Here is a 23,294-nt window from a genome sequence, read left to right on the forward strand (position 1 = left end):
GGGCCGGGAGGGCCTGGGGCGGCGCGGCTGTCCCCGCCCCGCACGCTGCTCGGCTGGCGGCCGCTGGAGGAAGGGACGGGCTCACGGGAGCGCGGCAGCGGCCCTGGCCCTGCGGGAGCGTGGCTGCGGCGCAAGGAGCCGGGGCGACGGGCCGCCTTCACTGTGTCGCTGCCTCGCGCGGGCCGCCGCCCCGGGAATGTGAGAGGCACCGCGGGGCCCGGAGCGGCGCGAGGCCGGCCGCAAAAGGTAAAGCGCCGGTGGTTATGGGCGAGGGTCCGGCTGCCCCGCCGCGGCCCGGCTGGGGCGGCAGGGGCAGGGGCGGCCTGCGCTTCCGCACCGACAGTGGTCGCGGCTCCGGGACCGGCAGACTCTGTTGGGGGGGAAGGGCCGGCCCGGCGGGCGGTGGCTGACGACCCGGCGCAGGTGCCTGCCTCCCGGGTGATTCCACGGTCTCTCTCCAGCTCCACCCACTTTGGCGGGGAACCAACCTCCGAGAGCTAAAAATACTGCCCGAGGCTCCAGAGCGGAATCAAATTGCGCTAAGTAGGGCGCAAGGCACCGGCGACTGAGCTCCTGGGCCCTGGCCGGTGGGACGCTCGGAGCGGCGGCCCGCCCCGCGTCGCTGGCGGTCAGCGGCCTCCCTCTGTCCAGCAGGCAGGTGGGGGCCGGCGGGCTCGGGGAGGCCGAAGTTGCCCCACACGCGAGCAGCTTTGCCTGTCCTCTCCCTATCCAGAGGGTCTTCAGCGTCAGTCACTGCTGGCTTCCCAGGGGGTCCCCTAAATGCTGTAGAAGCAGAGGCTGAAAGTTCTTCTCTGCGGAATCAGAACTAATGGAGAAGATGGAGGACTCAGTCCGTTAGAAATATCAGCTGCTGCTTTTAAAATCCATTCTGTATTTCTTAATGAGAGAGCGCTGTGCCAGGCGCTGTTTCCGCTGAGTACCAGCCTGGTCCTAGAGGGCAGGGATAAAGGTGTTCCTGGCAGTCTCTTTGGGATTTAGTTGTATCTTTTAAATCAAAATAGCAGTTTATTCTTCTGAAACTAGAACCACGTGGTTAAGGAGCCTGGACACCCACCTCCTTTGCCTCCTGTGCCTTTCTTACAGATAAGCTCTTTGGGGCACTGGTTATAATATGGAGTCAGAGCTGGCAAATTTATTATCTGGTCGTGTTTTTTATGGCATCAGTCTGGGGAGAGAGAGTCAGCTTCACCATTGGGGAAAGCTGCCCTCAGGACGAGGCCGGACCAGCCTCAGATGTGTTACTTATTTGTGCTTTCTGTGTTTTAGCCAAGAAAAATAAGATCCAGGAGCCACAGCCAGTGTTAGGATGTGATGCTTTGAAGCTTGCTTTTCTTGGAAGTCAGGCAAATAGATGTTCCTTGGAAGCAGCCTTCCGGAACTCACTGGGTCATTTGGTGGAAAGATCACCAAAGGGATTTTGACAGTTGGAGCTACACATGGTGTCCCTCCTGCCAGGTGTGTGTGGCAGTATGAAGCTGAAAAAGCAAGTGACTGTGTGTGGGGCTGCTGTCTTCTGCGTGGCTGTCTTCTCACTCTACCTCATGCTGGACCGAGTGCAGCACGACCCTGCCCGACACCAGAGTGGTGGGAACTTCCCCCGGGTGAGTCACACCTGGCATCTGAGGCCTTCATGTACAAGTCATCTGGGCTCAGGTTAGCACCCTAGCTAGAGAGTCATGTGAGCCCAGGACAAAACTGTTCCTTCCCTGGAGGCAGCTTCTCTAGAAACCTAAACTAAAGGCAATGATGGCAGAAGGGAACACGGAAGGGAAAGTGGCATGATGGACTGCTCCATCTCGGGAATTCCTGGCAGACGTTGTTAATGGATTGCACCATTTGTTCGCTCTGAGCCCGGATGCAGTACTTGTCAGCATAGCGCTCCACACAGATAGCGTAGATTGTTGAGAATAGGCATATAAGGTGAAACCTTCATCACCCTGGAGCTAGAGGGTGAGGGTGCTCCCAGGCCAAGTGGATTGCAGTTCTCCCTGTTAACTCATACCTCTACTCTTATCTTAGCAGCGCCATGGCCCTGTAGGCTCATGGTTCTGACTTCCACTGTTGAGGGCAGGGTCCTAGTCAGTCAGGCTTTAGGTGCCAGGCCCCAGGAAGAGATCATCCCAGGGGTATAAGGAGCCATGGGTGATCGCTTTCTGGTTTTCTGGCAGAGCCAAATTTCTGTACTGCAGAATCGCATTGAGCAGCTGGAGCAGCTGTTGGAGGAGAACCATGAGATCATCAGCCACATCAAGGAGTCTGTACTGGAGCTGACCGCCAACGCAGAGGGCCCGCCTGCCCCACTCCCCTACTACACAGCCAACGGCTCCTGGGTGGTGCTGCCGGAGCCCCAGCCCAGCTTCTTCTCCATCTCCCCACAAAACTGCCAGTTTGCTTTGGGGGGCCGGGGCCAGAAGCCAGAGCTGCAGGTAAGAGGCAGAGCTGGCAGGGACCCTTAGTGGCCATGGAGGTGGCACTGAGCTGCTCTTCTGCTCGGCAGATGCTGACTGTGTTGGAGGAGCTCCCTTTTGACAATGTGGATGGTGGAGTGTGGAAGCAAGGCTTCGACATCTCTTACAGCCCAAATGACTGGGACGCTGAAGACCTGCAAGTGTTTGTGGTGCCCCACTCGCACAATGACCCAGGTGAGGGCCGGCAGACCCCTGGAGCTGGGGTGTGGAGCGGGCTTTCTGATGGCAGGGTGACGGGGGGACAGTGGAAGGAGATGCGGCATCCTCAGGGGACCCTGTGTTGGCTCCCAGGCTGGATCATGACCTTTGACAAGTACTACACGGAGCAGACCCAGCACATCCTCAACAGCATGGTGTCCAAGCTGCAAGAGGACCCCCGGCGGCGCTTCCTCTGGGCTGAAATCTCCTTCTTTGCCAAGTGGTGGGATAATATCAGTGCCCAAAAGAGAGCGGCAGTCCGAAGGCCAGTGCCCATCGCAGGCATGGGAGGGCTGTCCCCTGGGGCGGGGATGGGTGTACGAGATGCACGTGAAGCCGTGGGTGCCTCTGTGGCAGGGAGGTAGGGGAAGCATGGCAGGGGTGAGGAGCGATGGTGGAGGAGCGAGAATCAGAACTGGTTTGAGGGTCACTTGGGTTAAGAGAAATCAAAGTTCTGTGAGCGCAGAGAAGAGAAAGCGTGAGTCAGGCCCCGGGGCGCACAGATGGCGTCCACAGGTAAGCAGAGCCAGCACAGCGCGGTCGCGTACCTGTCCTCTTTGTCCCGGGATTGGGTGAGCTGGCTCAGTGAGGCCAGTGCACACAGGCCCCAGCATCTTTTTGGCACGACTGGGCAAATGTCCCTGCCCAACACTGAGTGTGAGTCCTTACTCCAGGCTGGTGGGAAACGGGCAGCTGGAAATCGTGACGGGAGGCTGGGTGATGCCTGACGAGGCCAACTCCCATTACTTTGCGCTGATTGACCAGCTCATCGAGGGACACCAGTGGGTGGAGAGAAACCTCGGTGAGGCCAGGCTCAGGAAGTCTGCCCCCAGAGCTAGGTCACAGGGGGTGGCAGGGGGTGGCTGCTTGGTATCTGGAGGCTAGTTGCTGAGGTGTTTGGGCCCTCTGGCTTCTGTGCTCCTGTCCAGGTGCAACCCCGCGCTCAGGGTGGGCAGTGGACCCCTTTGGATATAGCCCCACCATGGCTTACCTGCTGCGCCGTGCCAACCTGACCAACATGCTGGTTCAGAGGGTGCATTATGCCATCAAGAAGCACTTTGCTGCCACCCATAGCCTGGAGTTCATGTGGAGGCAGACATGGGGTAAGGCCAGGTAGGGCAGAGGGGTGACAGTAGTTCTCCCTGGGGAAGGGCAGGGATCTCAGAGCAGATCGGCGGGCACTGGTGCAGGCCACCAGAAGCGCTTAAGTCTACGTTGAGCCTCCCCTTCATCAGGGCTGCCTATACCCGGAGCAGATCCCTGGCCTGCTGGTACCCCTACACCTAGCTCCTGACACAGCTGGCTGGTGGCTGACTGCTTTGTCTTCCTCAGACTCGGACTCCAGCACAGACATCTTCTGCCACATGATGCCCTTCTACAGCTATGATATCCCGCACACCTGTGGCCCAGATCCCAAGGTCTGCTGCCAGTTTGATTTCAAACGCTTGCCTGGTGGGCACATCAACTGCCCTTGGAAGGTGCCTCCCCGCACCATCTCGGAGACCAACGTGGCCGACAGGTATTAGCAGCCAGCCCTGGGCCCTGTTCTGGGCTCTGCTGCTTGGGGACTTTTTAAAATGGGAGGTAGGCTCAGGTGGTGCTTCAGGCCCACAGCCACTGTGGTGGTGGCTCCTTTCTGAGTCTCCTGTAAAACGAGTGGCTCTAAGGGACCACTTTTCCCAAAATTGTTTTACTTCCCAAATGAGCATGTTTTCCTGTGTCCTAACAAACTGTCAGAGCCCGTTGGCTGACTCAGAGGTGGATAATTCTTAATTTGGGTACATAGTTCCTTCCAACCTCCAGCCTAATATGCCTTCACTCAACCTGCCAGGCATCTTGCCTTGGCTCAAAGTCAGCCAGGATTCTCCGTGTTCTGAGAACCAGAAAGCCCCATTCATGTGCATGTTAGGTCCTGCCCAGCAGCTTCTGACCTCTGAGAAGGCAGTCCTGTTCTTTTTGAGAGAATCATTAAGGACCCTTAGAATGTTGCTGTTGCTGAAATCGGCCCCCTGTGAAAGTACGGATTAAGAGTGATCAAAACAGCGATTTAGCTAGAACCAGAATGGCCTTAAGAATATAACAGGTTGGGCCCTGGCTTGCTGGCTCAGTGGTAGAGCGTCGTCCTGGTGTGTGGAAGTCCCAGATTTGATTCCCAGCCAGGGCACACAGAGAAGCACCCATCTGCTTCTCCACCATTCCCCCTCTCCTTCCTCTCTGTCTCTCTCTTCCCCTCCTGCAACCAAGGCTCCATTAGAGCAAAGTTGGCCCAGGTGCTGGAATGGCTCCAGTTGTAACGGAGCAATGCCCCAGATGGGCAGAGCATCGCCCTCTAGTGGGCATGCCGGTTGGATCCTGGTCGGGTGCATGCCTGAGTCTGTCCCTCTGCCTCCGCACTTCTCACTTCAGAAAAAAAAAAAAAAAAAAAAAAGAGAAGAGAGAATATAACAGGTTGAACTGGTTTTCATGTTGCAGTACTCCAGTTTCTGTGATATCCAAGAGAAAAAACATGTGACCGAAAGGAAAGAAAGTGGTCTTTTGTTTCCAGAATTCAGAAACCTAAGTGCTGCTTCCAGGACAAGCACCTAGGACCATGGAGGCAGGATTTTTTCTTTTCTTTTTTTTTTTTTTAGTGAGAGAAAGGGAGGCAGAGAGACAGACTCTCATATGCGCCCCCACCAGGACCCCCCAGCAAGCCCACTAGGGGGTGATACTTTACCCATCTGGGGCCATGGCTCCATTGCAACCAGAACTATTTTATAGCGCCTGAGGCAGAGGCCATAGAGCCATCCTCAGTGCCCAAGGCCAACTTGCTTGAGCAAATCAAGCCTTGGCCTTGGCAGCAGAGGAGAAGAGAGAGAGAGAAAAGAGAGAAGGGGGAGGGGTGGAGAAGCATATGGGCGCTTCTCCTGTGTGCCCTGACTGGGAATTAAACCCGGACTTCCACACACCAGGCCAACACTCTCTACCACTCAGCCAACCGGCCAGGGCCGAGGCAGGATTTTTCTTAAGGCAGCTGCTATGAGCCACAGATGCGAGCCCAGATGTGCAGTGAGGAAGCCATGAGAGTAACTTTGTTTTCTCTTTTGAAGGACAGTTTAGGGGGAAATGGTATTTGAGGAGCCTTCTGAAAACAAAATAGAAAAGTAGAAGCTGACCAGCACAGTTAAATAGCTTAATAGCTGGTTGAACTGTGACACCTATGACTGTCTCTTATTAATAGATTGATTTAAAAAATGAAAGGAGCCCTGGCCGGTTGGCTCAGTGGTAGAGCATCGGCCTGGCGTGCGGGAGTCCCGGGTTCGATTCCCGGCCAGGGCACACAGAAGAAGCGCCCATCTGCTTCTCCACCCCTCCCCCTCTCCTTCCTCTCTGTCTCTCTCTTCCCCTCCCGCAGCCAAGGCTCCATTGGAGCAGAGTTTGACCGGGCTCTGAGGATGGCTCTGTGGCCTCTGCCTCAGGCGCTAGAATGGCTCTGGTTGCGGCAGAGCGACGCCCATGGGCAGAGCATCGCCCCCTGGTGGGCATGCCGGGTGGATCCCGGTCGGGTGCATGTGGAAGTCTGTCTGACTGCCTCCCTGTTTCCAACTTCAGAAAAAGAAAAAGAAAAAAAGAATGAAAGGAACTTAGATGATATGCTCCAGAGCCCTTTTTATCTATGGATTTTATCAGTAACTTGGATAAAAGAGAAAATAAATGTTTATATATAGTTCCTACAAGGTGCCAGGTGTTTTAGCAGATACCAATTCATGCAGTTAATTTTAATTCTCATAATGTTATGATGTTATCCTTATTTTATAGAAACTGAGGCCCCGGGAGGTGAAGTCACTGCCCAGGGTCACTCAGCAAGTGCACGCAGAGCTGGCATTGGTGTGGTCTGGCTCCCGAGGCCAAGCTTCTTGCTCCAGGGCTGCCTCCCTCAGTGGTGGACAGAATGAAGCTGGCATGTCAGGATCAGGATCCCAAAAGATCTCAATAGTTTGGGATGTGGGTCAAATCTAACCACCTAAATTTTTATTTTTATATTTATTTATTTTTCTGTATTTTTTCTGAAGCCAGAAACAGGGACAGTCAGACTCCCGCATGCGCCCGACAGGGATCCCGGCACGCCCACCAGGGGGCGACGCTCTGTTGCGACCAGAGCCACTCTAGCGCCTGGGGCAGAGGCCGAGGAGCCATCCCCAGCGCCCCGGCCATCTTTGCTCCAGTGGAGCCTCGGCTGCGGGAGGGGAAGAGAGAGAAAGAGAGGAAGGAGAGGGGGAGGGGTGGAGAAGCAGATGGGCGCTTCTGTGTGCCCTGGTTGGGAATCAAACCCGGGACTTCTGCACGCCAGGCTGACGCTCTACCACTGAGCCAACCGGCCAGGGCCGAACCATCTAAATTTTATTAGATACAGATGTAGGTTTCCACCTTTAACTTCAGAAAACAATAGAAATTTCAGGATGAGGAGAAAAGACCTTTAGAGCCGCTTGCATGGAGAACACAGCACCTGACGTCAGCACTGTGGGGTGACGGGCAGCTGCCAACCAGACACTGCTCCCATGGAAGCACCAGGCCGGAATGGGCTGTGATTTTGTCTTCGCTTGTGGGCTGACCCACCCTTGTCCCTTGTATCCATCACTGGGTCCCGGAACAGAGAGGAGCACGGGCACATTTTTCGTCTATCTGAAGGAGAATCATGGGGAAGAAGGACTGATCTGTTCTGTGTGGGGTCAGGGAATTGAAACCATACAAGCAGCGGGAGCAGAGCAGGTAGAGCTCTCTGCTTCTGAGAACCATCTTGAGAGCACTGGGCTCTGGGATGGGGTTTCCCACTCCAGGAGGTACGCACCGGCAGGCCGAGCGACTCCCTGGTGGGGTGCTGTAGAGGAGCCTGTTGGGCTGGCTCTGCTCAGGGTCCTGTAACACCGAGACTCAAGCTGGGCTCTTTCCCATGCAGGGCAGCCCTGCTCCTGGACCAGTACCGCAAGAAGTCCAAGCTTTTTCGAAGCAACATCCTGCTGGTGCCACTGGGCGACGACTTCCGCTATGTCAAACCCCAGGAGTGGGACGCCCAGTTCTTCAACTACCAGCGGCTCTTTGACTTCCTCAACAGCAAGCCTGACCTCCACGTGCAGGTGCGAGGGGTGCCCTCGGCAGTGCTGCCTGCCAGCCCTTCCCACCAGGCTCCGTGTGCCCCATTCCTGGCTCCAAACCAGGGTTTATTCTGACCCTCAGCAAGGCGTCCCTTTTCTGTCAGAGTTCTTTCCCAGGCCCCCAGCTGGTGTGTGAAGTCCAGAGGGAGGGAAGGGATTGTGCAGGCAGGATCCCAGCACCCGGCCCTGGCTGCACACTGGGCCACAGTTCCCAGGTGGCTCTGGCACTGATGGGAGCGGGTTTTTTGGGTCCCCACAGGCCCAGTTTGGCACCCTCTCTGAGTACTTTGATGCCCTGTACAAGAGGATGGGGGTGGAGCCAGGGGCCCGGCCTCCAGGGTTTCCTGTGCTGAGTGGAGATTTCTTCTCCTATGCGGACCGGGAGGACCATTACTGGACAGGCTATTTCACCTCCCGGCCTTTCTACAAGAGCTTGGACCGTGTTCTGGAAGCCCACCTGCGGTGAGACCCGGGCAGGCGGACTTGTGGAAAGCAGAGGGTGGGGCTGGGAGGGCTGTGGGTGGGCGCTGACTGGTCTCTCTGCAGGGGGGCAGAGATTCTGTACAGCCTGGCTGTCGCTCACGCCCGCCGCTCTGGACTGGCCAGCCAGTACCCGCTCTCGAACTTGGCCCTTCTGACGGAAGCTCGGCGCACCTTGGGGCTTTTCCAGCACCATGATGCCATCACTGGCACTGCCAAGGAGGCAGTTGTCGTGGACTACGGGGTCAGGTGGGGAGCTCCATCTTCTCCCTGGCGACTCCATGCCCCTGCCTACAAGCCCAGAGAAAGGACGTATGGGGCACTCAGTGGGCAGGACTCCTGGAGCCTTGTCCTGCTGGCAGCACGGGGAGGGTGTCTGTGGTGATCGCCACCATCCCTCTCCTGTGCCCCAGGTTGCTGCGCTCCCTTGTCAACCTGAAGCAGGTCATCATTAATGCAGCTCACTATCTTGTACTGGGGGACAAGGCGACCTACCGCTTCGACCCTGAGGCGCCCTTCCTCCAGATGGTGAGTCCCTCTCCTGGATCTGCTCAGGGACCCTCTGATGTGAGCAGTCTCATCCCAACAGCTGGGGTGCGAGGGTGTTTCTCCTCTCCTTCCCAGTCCTGGGGTGGAGATCTGTGCCCAGTGCCGCTGCTGCTCCCATCCAGGACAGACTGGGCCAGGGGGAGGCGGGAGGATGGTGAGTCAGGCTGGGCCCCACGTTGTCTCACCCCCCTAATTCCAGGATGAGACCCGCTTAAAGCACGACACCCTGCCAGACCGCACGGTGATCCAGCTGGACTCCTCACCCAGGTGAGTGGGCCGGGCCGGCCCAAGGCAGAGCTGCTCCCGGCTCCCTGCACCCGCCCAGCTCCGCACCTGCCAACCGGGAGTGCTGGCTTCCTGCGCGAGCTCACCTTCCACCCACAGGTATGTGGTGCTCTTCAACCCGCTGGAACAGGAGCGGCTCAGCGTGGTGTCCCTGCTCGTCAGCTCGCCCCGCGTGCGTGTTTTTTCAGAGGATGGTCAGCCCCTGGTTGTGCAGATCAGCGCACACTGGAGCTCCGCCACTGACATGGTCCCTGACGTCTACCAGGTGAGCGGGGGCCTCTGTCCTTCAGCACCAACCTCCTGCCCTCCTGCTCATTCCCAGGGCTGGGGACAGGAGTCCTAGGGAAAAGACTTGCCCAGAGGACAGTCACTTTCGGGATCTGAGTCTCCTTGAAGGGAAGGTGAGGAGTGCTGATCACAACAGTAAAAATGGCGTTCTATTGCCCTTCCATTCGTCCACTTAGCAAATCTTTCTTGAAAGCTTAGCCTGGGGCTACCACTTCATAGATTTTTAAATGTCATTTGAGGTTCACAACAGTCTGATGAGGGGCAAGTAATGTCACCTCCACTTTCAGCATAAAGGACAGAGGCCCCAGTAGTGTAGGAACTTGCTCAGGCCCCAGGACCAGAATCCCAGGCTTGCGTCCTAAACTGCCCCTCAGGCAGTGGCCCCTGCCTCCTGACCCCCTGTGCCAGCAGGTGTCTGTGCCCATCCGCCTGCCGGCGCTGGGCCTCGGCGTGCTGCAGCTGCAGCTGGGCCTGGACGGGCACCGCACCCTGCCCTCCTCCGTGCGCGTCTACCTGCATGGCCGGCGCCTGGCTGTCAGCAGGCACGAGGCATTCCCTCTACGCGTCATCGACTCTGGCGCTGGCGACTTCGCCCTCAGCAACCGCTACATGCAGGTCTGGTTCTCAGGCCTTAGCGGGCTCCTCAAGGTAAAGGGCCAGGGAGGGAGCCAGAGGAGGGCGTGCGTGCCGTGGGCCTGTGAGCATGCCACCACCCAACTGACGGTGGACCTGGGAGAGGGCACCACGGCTTCTAGTGGACCTCAGGGGAGCTGGGCTTGGCCCCTTGGGGAAGTTCGTCCGTGCCCTCCCAGGGAGCAGGCCTGACATACCGGTATGGGGCCAGGGGTCAGGGCTGTGTTTCTTGGCAGAGCATTCGAAGGGTGGATGAGACACAGGAACAGCGTGTGGACATGGGGTTCTTTGTCTATGGCACCCGCACATCCAAAGACAAGAGTGGAGCCTACCTCTTCCTGCCTGATGACGAGGCCCAGGTACCCTAAGGACACCTCGGAGACCCCTTTGGGCACAAGGAAACCTGTGAGCTGAGGTAGTGAGGAGGGGTCGGCCTTCGTCCAGGGTGGGCCCTGCCTGCTGGGGCCTTGCCTGTGCTGCCTCTGGGAAGTGGAGGGGGGCGGGCCCCAGCTCAGCCAGGGGTCTTGGCCAGAGCCTGCCAAGAACAACAGCATCCCGCCCCGACCCTGGGCTGGTAGCTCCCTGCTTAGCTTTGTGCTGTGGGTTCAGCTGCCACCTGCTCTGTCCCCAGCCCTACGTCCCCAAGGATGCCCCTGTGCTGCGCGTCACTGAAGGCCCTTTCTTCTCAGAGGTGGTGGCATACTATGACCACGTTCACCAGGCGGTCCGGCTCTACAACCTGCCAGGTGCGCCCTGCAGATGAAGATGGTCAGAAAGGAGGTGTGGGCCCTCTGGGCTGTCCTGCTCTTCCTTCTGCCTGTTCTCTGTTCATATAGCTGATAAATTACAGTTTGAGGCCAGGACGGTGCATAATTCTCTTGGAGTGAAGGTCACCCACGAAATGCTGTGAAGGGCCTGGGGTGCTGGGCATAGCCTATCCAGCTCAGTCTCTTGGGCTGTGGTCCATTCTCACGGCTCCCTTTGTCCCTATGCCCAGGGGTGGAGGGGCTGTCTCTGGAAATGTCATCCTTGGTGGACGTCCGTGACTACGTCAACAAAGAGCTGGCCCTGCGCATCCACACAAACATTGACACCCAGGGCACCTTCTTTACAGACCTCAATGGCTTTCAGGTGATTCCTGGGACCCAAGGCCCTGATAGGGCATGGGACAGAACTTGGACTGGGTTTTGCTTCCATCACAGGCACCGAAGTGGGGGCGGGCTGCCCTGATGGAGAAGGGGGAGCCAGGCAAGAGTGGTCGGGGGCTCCAGTGAGGGGAGGCCCTGATGCCCTGACCTGCTGGCCTTGCCAGGTGCAGCCCCGGCGGTACCTGAAGAAGCTGCCCCTACAGGCCAACTTCTACCCCATGCCCGTCATGGCCTACATCCAGGACACCCAGAACCGTCTCACGCTGCACACTGCCCAGGCCCTGGGCGTCTCCAGCCTCCACAGTGGTGAGTGGGGAACAGGTGTTGCATGGAGAGGAAAGGACAAGAAAGGGAAGTCATCCTGCTCCTTAGGGCTCTCCGCTCCCCAGGCCTCCCCTTGCTTCCAGTCGGCATCACTTCCAAGCAAGAAGGGGTGAGCCATTGAGAGCTGTCAGTCACAGGCGTTGGAGGGAGGCAGACACCGCTGTCATCCTCTCCTCTGATGGAGGCACCTGGAGGTGGGTGCCCTGTTGCATCCCCTCAAGAGGCATCGGAATGTTGAACAGCGATTCTCTTTTATTTCTTGAATATTTTTTTATTTATTGAATTTAGCAAGAGAGGGAGAGAGAGAAGGGGGGGTAAGGGTGGAGAAGCAAATGGTCACTTCTCCTGTGTTCCTTGACTGGGAATCGAATGGCACTGCCACATGCCAGGCTGATGCTCTACCACTGAGCAAACTGGCCAGGGCAGTGATTCTCAGCTGAGGTCTGCAGCTCCCTTCTCGCCAGGGATGAGAGAGGGACAGTTGGAAAAGTACATTGATGTGGTAATGAAATATTTAGCAAAGGAGAAAAAATACTTACCGTTTCCTATTCATAGTCATTAAAAGAAAGAATGACATTCTTAAGAATCAAAACAGGGACACGAGGAGCAGTGGCCTGGAGCTGGTCAGCCAGGCAAGCCCAGGAGTCTCTGTTCACTTTGGGGGAAGTGAACAGCTTGCACTTGGTGGCCCCTGAGGCCTTCAGATCTTCAGATCTTCCTTCCCCATGGAGTGTGTGTAGGGCTGAGGCAAAGTGCCCGTCCAGACTCTGCATGGGGGCTGGTGGTGAGCGCAGTGCTGAGAGGAGTGGGGTTCTGCTGCCCTTTCCCTAGGGTTCCCTGGGTGTAGAATTTTCCCGTCTGTGCCATCATTCCCTGGCTAAGCTGTGTTCCTGCTTGGTTCTCTCTGCCCTTCTGAAAACAGTGTGCTAAGAAGTGATTATTTTGGCCCTGGCCGGTTGGCTTAGTGGATAGAGTGTCAGCCTAGTTAATGGATGTCCTGGGTTCAATTCCCAGTCAGACTACACAGGAGAAGTGACCATCTGCTTCTCTTCCCCCTTCCTCTCCCCTTTCTGCCCCTTTTCTCCTCCCACAGCTAGTGGCTCAACTGGTTCGAGAGTCAGCCCCAGGTACTGAGGATGGCTGGGTTACCCATCAGCCTCAGGCACTAAAAATAGCTCTACTGATTCAAACAGCGGTCATAGTTGGGGGTTGCTGGGTAGATCCTGGTTGGGGCACATGTGGGAGTCTGTCTCACTGTCTCCCCTCCTCTCACTTAAAAAAAAGAAAAAGGAAAAAAAAAAGAAAGATTGTTTTATGTGCAAGGTGTCATTTTCGGGCTTTCGGTTATCTTTCTGTGACTGTTCAGGGAAAAGACTGAGAAACTGCCGAGTCAGAACCAGGGCTGGGGAGGTGGAAAGGCAGGACCATCTGTGTGGGCTCCCCTCAGGAGTCTTACAATACAGCACTTGGAAAACCCTCATCCCAGCAAATGTCAGTTTTTCAGTGAGCTCCGTCCCCAATCATACTTAAAAAAGAAAGCTAAGGCCTGACTGGGCGGTGGCGCAGTGGATAGAGCGTCGGACTGGGATGTGGAAGACCCAGGTTCGAGACCCCGAGGTCACCAGCTTGAGCACGGGCTCATCTGGTTTGAGCAAAAGCTCACCAGCTTGGACCCAAGGTCGCTGGCTCGAGCAAGGAGTTACTCGGTCTGCTGAAGGCCCGTGGTCAAGGCACATATGAGAAAGCAATCAATGAACAATTAAGGTGTTGCAATGCGCAACGAAAAACTAATGATTGATGCTTCTCATCTCTCTGTTCCTGTCTGTCTGTCCCTGTCTATCCCTCTCTCTGACACTCTCTCTGTCTCTGTAAAAAAAAAAGAAAGAAAAGAAAAGAAAGCTAAGGTGACTACCTCTCATCTCTTTTTCCCAAGGCAGCCCCAAATGCACCTCATTTGAGCCCCTGCCTGACATGCCATCTGGCTGTCCTTCCCGTAGCCCTCCTGACTGAAAGGCGGGCAGAGCAGGAGCCTGTCTTAGGGTGACCAGGGTGGAGAGCCTGCGCCCAGTCTGAGAAAACCGGCCCAGTTAGGGCAGCAGCTGATGGCTGGCAATGGCAGTTCTGCATTTGTTGAGTTTGTTTATGTAGTTGGTCTAGATGCGGCTCTGGCCTGGACATCTGGCCAGGTTCCCCTCGTGAGTCACGGAGCAGGAACAGGGAACTGCCGGGGTAAGCCTGCCCACTCCTGCACTCTGGTGTTGTCCTCTGTGAAGCCAGCCCTCTCTGAGCCCCTTTCCAGCTCGAGGGCCCAGGGCTGCTTATTATCCAGAGTGACTCAGCTTGAGGCCAGCCCACTGGGCTTTTCTCCCAGACCTGTGGTCAGGGTTCTACAGAGGTCACTGTCTGCTTGGGTTGCGGCCTCACAGTTCACTTCTGCAGGCCAGCTCGAGGTCATCTTGGACCGGCGGCTAATGCAGGATGACAACCGAGGTCTAGGCCAAGGACTGAAGGACAATAAGAGAACTTGCAACCGCTTCCGCCTCCTGTTGGAACGGCGCACCCTGGGCAGTGAGGTAAATTCGGGGCCTCCCTGCCAGGGTGGGTGGCCCTGGGGCGCCAGCCAAGGGCTTGAGGAGCATAGCTAGCGTTGGGCAGGGATGGCGAGAGCACACTTCAGTTCCTGGGTCTGGGGGAGTGCGTGTGATGCTCTAAAGCCCCGTCTCACGCAGCCTGGCGCCTCCCTCCCACTGCACCCGCGCTCCTTCTCCAGCCCTCAGTGTTCACCTCCCGCCTCCCTCTCTCTGTACCTCCCTTGCCCCTTCCCTGCGGCCCCCTTGTTCCCCACCCCTCTCTCCACCTGCCCTGCTCATCTCATGGCTCTTTGCCACCACCAACCTGGCTTTTTCTCCAAACTGGCAGCCATGTTTAGGGACTTGGTCTTTCACAGCCGCAGGGGACGTAACCAGGCAGTAAGGGCCGGCAGTGGGTATAAAGCTAGTGCAAGCAGGTTGTGACCGGAGCCAGAGCTGTGGTGGCGGAGCCTGCTTCTCCACTCCTGCGTCTGTGCTCCCCTCCATGGATCCTGAGCCCCTGCTGTGCTCTCAGCTGTTCAGGAGGCTGACCTTGCTCTCTACGAATTGATTCGCGGTATGGGTGGTGGACCAGCCACATATGTAGAGATGTTAGATACGAAATGGGTGTGTTCACTGGTTCTGAGGAGCCAGAGAACACTGGGCCAAGGATTAAAGACAGCTTCCTGGAGGAGGTGCCATCCAGGTGTGGCTTTGATGACTGGGGGTCTGATATCCACACATGAGCTAAGGCACAGAGCTAGAGGCAAGAAAGACCATGTGAATGGAGAATAGCAGTGATTTCACTCAGAGCTGCCTGTCTAATGTAGCCACCAGCTCATGTGGCCTTTTTCTATATTTTTTATTCTTTATTGATTTTTGAGAGAGGAATGGAGAGAGAAAGACAGGAACATCAATCTGTTCCTGTATGTTCCCTGACGGAATCGAACCGGCAACCTCTGCACTTCAGGATGACATGCTAATCAACTCAGCTATCCAGCCAGGGCTAACCCCATGTGAAGACTGAACATTTTCTTTATTGATTTGAGAGAGAGAGAGAAGCGGGGGAGGTGGAGGAAGCATCAACTCATAGTAGTGTTTCTCTTCTGTGCCTTGACTGGGCAAGCCAGGGTTTTGAACCTGTGACCTTAGTGTTTCAGGTTGATGCTTTTCCCACTGCGCCAGCACACAGTAACCTGTTACTTGGCCACATGTCAAGTGCTCAGGGGCCACATGTGGCTAGTAGCTGTTCTATTAGTATAGATATAGCATATTTCTATTATTGCAGTAAGTTCAGGTCAGCCTGAGCTAGCATGAGGGGGGATGAGGCAGGCTGCAGTGAGCCTTCAATTTCTGGCTAGGAGTCTGGACTTTATCCTGGAGGCCAGTGAAGGATCTGAGGCTGGAAGGACATTGTCAGGACTGTCCTAAGTCTATCTAACAGCAAGGCGTAGGGTGGATCTGGGGAAGACTGGAGGCTGGGGGGCACAGTTCAAAGGCCTTCAAGCAGGAAAGGTTGGTGGCTTAACCTTGAGCCTTGGGAGGGGAAAGTCGGGGGGGGGCATGTGAAGATAGAACAGAGGTGGGACAAGATGAGGAGAGGGAGCCCTGGCTGGTTGGCTTAGTGGTAGAGGGTTGGCTGGTGTGTGGATGTCCTGGGTTCGATTCCTGGTCAGGGCACACAGGAGAAGCAACCATCTGCTTCTCTCCCCCTTCCCCCCTCCTCCTCTTCCCCCTCTCCCCCGCTTTTCCTCTCTTCCTCTCCTTTCCTCTCCCCTCCTCTCCCTCTTTCCCCCTCTCTTCTTCTCCTCTCCTCCCTTCCTCTTCTCCTCCTCTCCTCCTCTTCTCTTATCTCCTTCTCCCCTTCCCCCCTTCCTGAAGCCATGGCTTGATTGGAGTGAGTTGGCCCCAGGCACTGAGGATTGATCCATAGCCTATATACGCTCAGGCGCTAAGAAGAGCTCGGTTGCTGAGCAATGGAGCAACGTCCCAGATGGGCAGAGCATTGCCCCCTAGTGGGCTTGCTGGGTGGATCTCGGTCGGGGCACATGCAGGAGTCTGTCTGTCCCTCCCCTCCTCTCACTGAATTAAAAAAAAAGATGAGCAGAGGGAAGTGAGACACTGGGCTAGGCTAAGGTGGGCGGGACTGGGCCCAGAAGTCCAGAATACAGGAAAGTAGCTGCCTTGGAGGGAAGTTCAGCATAGGCCTGTGAGGCTTGGGAAGCCATCCAGGTAGCCCCAGTCCACACAGCTGTGGGGACCACTGGGCCCGAGATTCAGGGCTGGTGCTGTGCCTGTGGACAATCCCTTGGGCCCGTCTCCATCAGAGGCCCAGGCCTCCTGGTGAAGCTCACATCTGTCTGCCTGCCGTCCTTCCCCCACTGAGAACCTCTCTGTGATGGGAAGTGTTGTTCACAACAGTGTACTGGAAGAAAAAACAACCCGAAAAGTAGAAGAGAGGTGACCCAGTGAGATAGCCCTTTCTAAGCTGTGTGTGATGGGAAGTGGGCACACTTGAAGGGTCCTGGAGCCAGGCACTGCTCGTGTCTAGACCCATCAGGGAAGCTCTTTTCAAAGGAATTGACCCGGTTGTGTGTTATCTTCCCCTCACCCTGGCTCCGTTCCTTGACTCACATCTTGGGCCAATCTTGCAGGTCCCAGATGGCCACCTGACCAGCTACCCATCCCTCCTCAGCCACCTGACCTCCATGTACCTGAATGCCCCAGTGCTTGCCCTACCTGTAGCCAAGAGGCCGCCCCCAGCCCCTAGTTTGCGCTCATTTCATCCTCTGGCTTCCTCGCTGCCCTGTGACTTCCACCTGCTCAACCTGCGTACGCTCCAGGCGGAGGTGAGTGTCCCACTCAGCCCTGCACAACGGGATCACGTGCTGGCCTGTCCTCACCCAGACCCTCCCCGTCCCAGCACTGCCTCCGGGCAGAGGTGCTGCTGCACCTGAGGCTGGCGAGCCGCCCTCACCGCCCTCACCACCCTCACCACCCTCACCGCCTCTGTGCTGTCTGCCATCCAGGATGCTGCCTTGCCCTCGGCAGAAGCCGCACTCATCTTACACCGCAAAGGTTTTGACTGTGGCCTTGAGGCTAAGAACCTGGGCTTCAACTGCACCACAAGCCAAGGCAAGGTGAGCAGGGCCCAGGTGTGGGAAGGGGGTGCCTGTGAAAGGAGTCGGGGAAATGAGGCCCCCGGAACTGGCCGGCACAAGAGAGGCTGGGACTGCAGTGAGGTCAGGCAGCAATCAGGGGGCACGGGTTACTCTGGCGCATTTTAGAGAGAAGAGGGGGAGCTGCTGACATTTGTGTTAAAGCTGCTGAACCCTGACGGGCAAGTTCTAGATGATGCATATAGTTGGACAACTGTCCCATGAGTAGGGACGGCCATCAAACAGTAGAAAACACAGAAATAAATAAACCACAATGAACTGAATTCATTGTGTAAGCTGGGCCACATGCCAGACCTTCAGACGTGAACCAAGGCGTGGTCCCTGCCCTCGAAGAGCTCCCAGCTCAGTGCACCGGTTCCAACCGTAGGTCTAAGGACAGGCTCTGGGTTGAGCGCATCTGGGTGAACCGGAGACTGGACACAAATGTGCGTGGGCTATAGGCTCATGCTGAGGGGGGCCACAGTCAGTGGAGGAAGAGCTGCCTTGCCTGGCGTTCAGCACCCAACACAGCCCGGCCCCTTCTTTCCTCTGCACAGGTGGCCCTGGGGAGCCTCTTCCATGGCCTGGATGTGGGTTTCCTGCAGCCAACCTCATTGACATTACTGTACCCTCTGGCCTCACCCTCCAACAGCACAAACATCCACTTGGAGCCCATGGAGGTCGCCACCTTTCGCCTCCGCCTGAGCTAGGGCTTCCTGTGGCCTGATGAGAGAGTTCATCCACAGAGACGGCCTCTAACATAAGGTCGGACTGGACAAGCCACACTGGGTATCCCGTCCCGATCTACCTCTCAGAACTGGAACAGATGGCTCGGCCCTCATTTCCTGTTTATTGTTGCTTCTGTGCTTGGGGCAACCCACGGCCCAGTGTTGGGTAGCTAGGGCAGATGCTAGTGAGATTCAGGAGAGAAGGCCCTTGGTCAGAATGGGCAGGGCCAGCCTCTGCTTTGGGGTGTCAGTGGCTGCCCGTTTGAGCACAAGCTCAAGCACCCCTCCTTTTCCCAGAGTGGGATGGAGAAGCAGGAGAGGTTGGGGAGGTCAGTTGGGTGACAGTCCAGCCTCAGGGTCGGCTGGCACTAGGGGATCCTATGGTTGTGTACGTATCCTGGTGTGACAAGCAGGAGCAGAGGGATGCCGTGCGGAGAGGGGTGAGGCCAGGGTTGGCAGTGGGGTGGAGGAGTAGGAGCACGCAAGGCTTTCTGGGATGGCTCCTCTCTAAGTGCTCCCCAGCCTGCATGCCCTGGCTAGGGACTGCAGTGCGGTGGAAGGACTTGCTAGAGACTCCCATGGACAGAGGTCACAGGACACTTTAGGTACAAAACCCCCATCTCAAACTGGGCACTCAGTCTGTATGTTGGTTTGTGGGATGGTGGCAGGGGCACGGAGGGTCCTCCACCCTACTGACTTCTCTTTGGTCCCTGTACACTGTACACATCTTTCCCCAAGAGCTCCTTCTGGTCATGAGGACGTTTGGTCTGGTAGACTTCCTTTCCCTGGAAAGAAAGTAAAGCCTCCAAGGCCCCATGTGCGTGGGCAACCTGGGAAGGCTTTTAGCGCCGCTCCTTCTGTCAGGCCACAAGCTTCTCCACTGCTGTGCCCTACAGAAGAGCTCGCTCCGGCCTGGGGACCAGCCGTACATGAGTAAAGTGGAGGCGCTGGGCTGCTCATCAGCCTTCATTTCCGTTTCAATTAATAGAAAAAAAATGTATGATAGCCTCTGTAGATGCTGAAACAATACTTGGAAAAATTTACACTATCCCTTATTAAAACTCAGTAAGTTAAGATTAGAAAGAAACATGCTAATCTAGATAAAAGTCTCGATCAGAAGCCAGCAGTTAATGGCATTCTGAAGAGTCAGACTGCACACTTTCCTATTCAAGCCACGAACTAGCCAAGGACCTAACTTTTTTAGGGAAGTGCTGGCACTACTAACCCCTACAGTGTGACAGATGAGGGAGATGAAAGAGTTACAATTGTCATTGTAGATGATAAAAGGGCTGACCTATAAAATCTAAGTGCATCAACCGGAGACCTGTCAAGCGCATTGTGTAAGTTGACCCAAATGATATATCTCTGTTTCCTGTATAGACTCTGGCTTTCTCCAAACAGCCCATAAAGTCATTATATTCCAGTGAAATTGTTTACTTTTTGGAATTTGACAGGTTCTAAAGCTCATTTGGAAGAGTAAATGTGTGAGAAAACCAAGAACATTCTGAGTCCTGAGAAGTTGGGTGGCCTTGCTGAGACGGATGGCGGGCACTGTCCTATGGACGTCCCGAAGGATGCTCACGTAGCGCTGAGCTCAGTGCATGTGACCTGTAGTGGGAGCAGACAGAGAGGGTGGCAGGACGCGTGGGAGAGTCCAGGCACAGATCCAGGCGTTTGGGAAGTTAGGGTAAGAGGAGTATTTAAGGGGAAAATGAGGGATTATTTAATAAGCAGTACTTTAGGACAACTGTCTGCAAAAGTGAGATCGCTACCTCACAGTTTCCACAAAACGTAGTCCCAGAAGGGACAAAAATTTAAAAGGTTAAACTACAAAAGTACTGAAGAAAATACAGGATATTTTTATACCTCTGGTGTGGAAAGGTCTGTTATAAACATGACACAAAACCGAAACAATTTATAATAAGAGAAAAGATATAATGAAGGAAAGATAGAATTTATCACAAAAATATTCAAAGTTTCTGTATGATGGAAAACGTCAAGGTTAAAACACAAAAGGCAGATTTGGGAGAAGATATTTGCAGCACTTAAAAAATTGGTGAGAACAATTACTTTAGGAGAAAAAGCTTGTTTTGGGGTCCTTAGAGAAAGTCACTGGGCCTGCTAAGCAGCTACCTAAAGCTTCCAGAGTGACGCAGCGTTCTTCCAGACTGTCCAGGGCACATGGCCCTGGCTATATCATAGTGGAAGAAGTGAGATCGTCAATGTCAAGTGCTTAGCACAGTGCCTAGTACATGTAAGAGCTCAGTAAGTATGAGCTGTAATAGTAGTAAAGGATGCTAAGCAATTACATTACAGCAGGTGTTATCTGCTAGTATAAAATAATTTGGAGTCAGATGATAAGGGAGAATTTGTGATCCCTGTAGGAAATTGGCAGAATAAAGGCTATTATTATCTTTGGAGGTGTTAGGTGTGCAATGAAATTACTCATCTGCCAGGATTTAAAATGTTGAGTCCTCTGCTGGCCTTACAGAACTACATAGGCAGCATTGCTCAGGGTCTGGTTCGATTCACCAGGGCTGCTTGATGAAATTCCAGCTCTTGGCCTTTCTTGGCTGGGGCTGCTCCTTTAGCCTGAATGCTGGAATGAGGGTCTGTGGGGCAGAGCTCCAGTGACCTGAGACGGACGTGCAACAACAACAAGAAATAAAACCTGTGACCTGACAGGCGGTGGTGCAGAGGATAAGAGTGTTGACCTGGGACACAGAGGACCCAGGTCCAAAGCCCCAAGGTCACCCCCTTGAGTGTGTCTATGACACCATGGTTGCTGGCTTGAGCAAGGGGTCACTGGCTCAGCTGGAGTCTCCTGGTCAAAGTACATATGAGAAGTAGTCAATGAACAAGTGCCACGACTATGAAATAATGCTTCTCATCTCTCTCCCTTCCTGTCTCTGTCACTCAAAACAAAACACCTAACTGTAGCACATATGGGGTAAGGCATATTCCCGGGCACAACCCATGGGACCTGTCTCTAAGAGTAGTGGCCAAAGAATCTGCATTTGAACAAGTTTCCAGGTAATTCTTTTGCACATGTAATTTGGAAATGGGCCTACAGTTTTGTTTTTGTTTGTTTTTCTTTTTTTTTTTCTTTTTCTGAAGTTGGAAACAGGGAGGCAGTCAGACAGGCTCCCGCATGCACCTGACTGGGATCCACCCGGCATGCCCACCAGGGGGCGATGCTCTGCCCATCTGGGGGCGTCGCTCTGTCACAATCACAGCCATTCTAGCGCCTGAGGCAGAGGCCATAGAGCCATCCTCAGCACTCGGGCAAACTTTGCTCCAGTGGAGCCTTGGCTGTGGGAGGGACAGAGAGAGAGAGGAAGGAGAGGGGGAGGGGTGGAGAAGCAGATGGGTGCTTCTGTGTGCCCTGGCCGGGAATTGAACCCGGGACTCCCGCACGCCAGGCCGACGCTCTACCACTGAGACAACCTGCCAGGGCCGGAAATGGGCCTACAGTTTTTTTTTTTGTTTTTTTTCCTTTTTTTTTTTTTTCTTTTTCCTTTTTCTGAAGCTGGAAACAGGGAGAGACAATCAGACAGACTCCCGCATGTGCCCTACCGGGATCCACCCGGCACGCCCACCATGGGGCGATGCTCTGCCCACCAGGGAGCGATGCTCTGCCCATCCTGGGCATCGCCATGTTGCGACCAGAGCCACTCTAGCGCCTGGGGCAGAGGCCACAGAGCCATCCCCAGCGCCCGGGCCATGTTTGCTCCAATGGAGCCTTGGCTGTGGGAGGGGAAGAGAGAGACAGAGAGGAAAGCGCGGTGGAGGGGTGGAGAAGCAAATGGGCGCTTCTCCTGTGTGCCCTGGCCGGGAATCGAACCCGGGTCCTCCGCATGCTAGGCCGACGCTCTACCGCTGAGCCAACCGGCCAGGGCCTGGGCCTACAGTTTTGTTTTGTTTTTTTTTTATAGTGGGAGTGTCCCCTCCCAGACCTGCTGAATCAGCAGGGAGAGAGACAGACAGACAGACAGACAGGAACATCCATTTGTTCCTGTATGTGCCCTGACTGGGGATCAAACCGACAACCTCTGTGCTTCAGGATGATCCCCCAATGAACCAAGCCATCTGGCCAGGGCTGGGCCTACAGTTTTAACGCAAGCAGCAACCCTTGACCATTGAGCTCTGGCAGAGGTCTCACGGTTGTAATATAATAATTACAATCAAAACTGAAAGCAGGACTGTTGGGCAGATAAAGGTATTTTTTCTCACCCTTATTAAAGATGGTGCTGCCAGTTGCCCAAGTGATAATATTAATTCCCTTCTTGCTTGGAAGGGGCATGATTATGCTAATGTGTGTTGGGGGAGGGTTTTTGTGCCAAAAGATTTTAAAAGGAGGAGCTAGGAGGCCATTTTGGGGAGAGGGTGGCCATGTTCTTGTAGGGAGGAGGAGCCCAGGATGGAGCAGGGCAGGGAACCATGAGGAGGAGGCAGCCAAAATGGCGGAATGGGGGAAGGAGAAGCCAGTTTGGAGGAGAAGGAGATGGGGAACAGAGGTGAATAAGACTGGTGAGGTGGAAGCCTTTGATTCTAGGAAACTCGGATGAGTCAGTAGCTTGTGAGCACTGAATGAGTGGGTTTTGGAGCCTAGTGTGTGTTTTTACTTGGCTTGCCGAGTGCAAGTCTAGAATAAAGGAAAATGGAACACCAGTTTTTGGCTCTGTTGATTCCTTACCGTTGTTCCAAATCAAACCTGAACCTGTGTTGACCAGGTGGCTGAGATGGTGGCCGCAGATATGGGCTCTACAAGGACCTAACTGAAGAAACTTCGATCACTGGAAATTAATAGCATTCCTTTCCTCCTTGGACCTCTCGATCCACCTAGAACCATTCTGCTTTCATGAAAGGAGGGCTGTATGGCTAGTTGGAACCATGAAGAGAAAGAGGTTCAAACTAAGAACTGGGTCCTCCATTTCAGGGTGAGCCAGGCCCAGACAACTCTGATTTGGCTTACGCAGTGGGTGAATATAATCTTAACTAGTATGTATGTATGTATGTATGTATTCTCATCTAGTGAGAAGAGGGGAGATAGGCTACCACATTCCCCCTGGCTGGGATACACTCAGCAAACCCTGCCTGGGGCCAATGCTTGCAACTGAGCTATTTTTAGCACCTAAGGTGGAGGCTCTAGGGAGCCATACTCAATGTGCTGGCCAATGCACTTGAACCAATCAAACCATAGCTGCAGGAAGGGAAGAGCAAGAAAGAGGGAAGTAGGAAGGGTGGAGAAGCAGATGGTTGCTTCTCCTGTGTGCCCTGACTGGGAACTGAACCTGGGACACCCTCACGCC

The 23,294-nt window shown here is 55.0% G+C and overlaps 1 protein-coding gene and 1 long non-coding RNA gene across 4 annotated transcripts; one reads left to right on the plus strand and one right to left on the minus strand.

Moving 5' to 3' along the window:
• MAN2A2 (mannosidase alpha class 2A member 2) lies at positions 1–19,405 on the plus strand. 3 transcript variants are annotated; one of them, XM_066238697.1, is made up of 23 exons: positions 1–246; positions 1,477–1,622; positions 2,190–2,447; positions 2,519–2,663; positions 2,781–2,952; positions 3,362–3,489; positions 3,617–3,790; positions 4,020–4,206; positions 7,624–7,801; positions 8,079–8,281; positions 8,366–8,548; positions 8,713–8,827; positions 9,048–9,115; positions 9,233–9,398; positions 9,830–10,069; positions 10,291–10,413; positions 10,686–10,800; positions 11,052–11,185; positions 11,367–11,508; positions 13,966–14,099; positions 16,751–16,945; positions 17,126–17,236; positions 17,812–19,405. In XM_066238697.1, the coding sequence occupies exons 2-23, from the start codon at positions 1,491–1,493 to the stop codon at positions 17,962–17,964; spliced, it is 3,456 nt and encodes a 1,151-aa protein (XP_066094794.1). In that variant the 5' UTR covers positions 1–246; positions 1,477–1,490; the 3' UTR covers positions 17,965–19,405. The 3 variants fall into 3 exon arrangements, with proteins under 3 accessions (XP_066094794.1, XP_066094796.1, XP_066094795.1); XM_066238699.1 differs by having other exon boundaries at positions 2,211–2,447; XM_066238698.1 differs by having other exon boundaries at positions 2–246; positions 9,833–10,069.
• Positions 19,209–22,646, minus strand: LOC136310295 (uncharacterized). The gene is made up of 2 exons (XR_010726539.1): positions 22,088–22,646; positions 19,209–21,450 (listed from the first exon to the last, which is right to left on the minus strand). It is a non-coding gene; the product is annotated as an uncharacterized lncRNA (long non-coding RNA).
• Between the last annotated feature and the right edge of the window lie 648 nt (positions 22,647–23,294).

Source organism: Saccopteryx bilineata, chromosome 7 (assembly GCF_036850765.1).
Source record: "Saccopteryx bilineata isolate mSacBil1 chromosome 7, mSacBil1_pri_phased_curated, whole genome shotgun sequence".
NCBI classification, from domain to species: Eukaryota; Metazoa; Chordata; class Mammalia; order Chiroptera; family Emballonuridae; genus Saccopteryx; species Saccopteryx bilineata.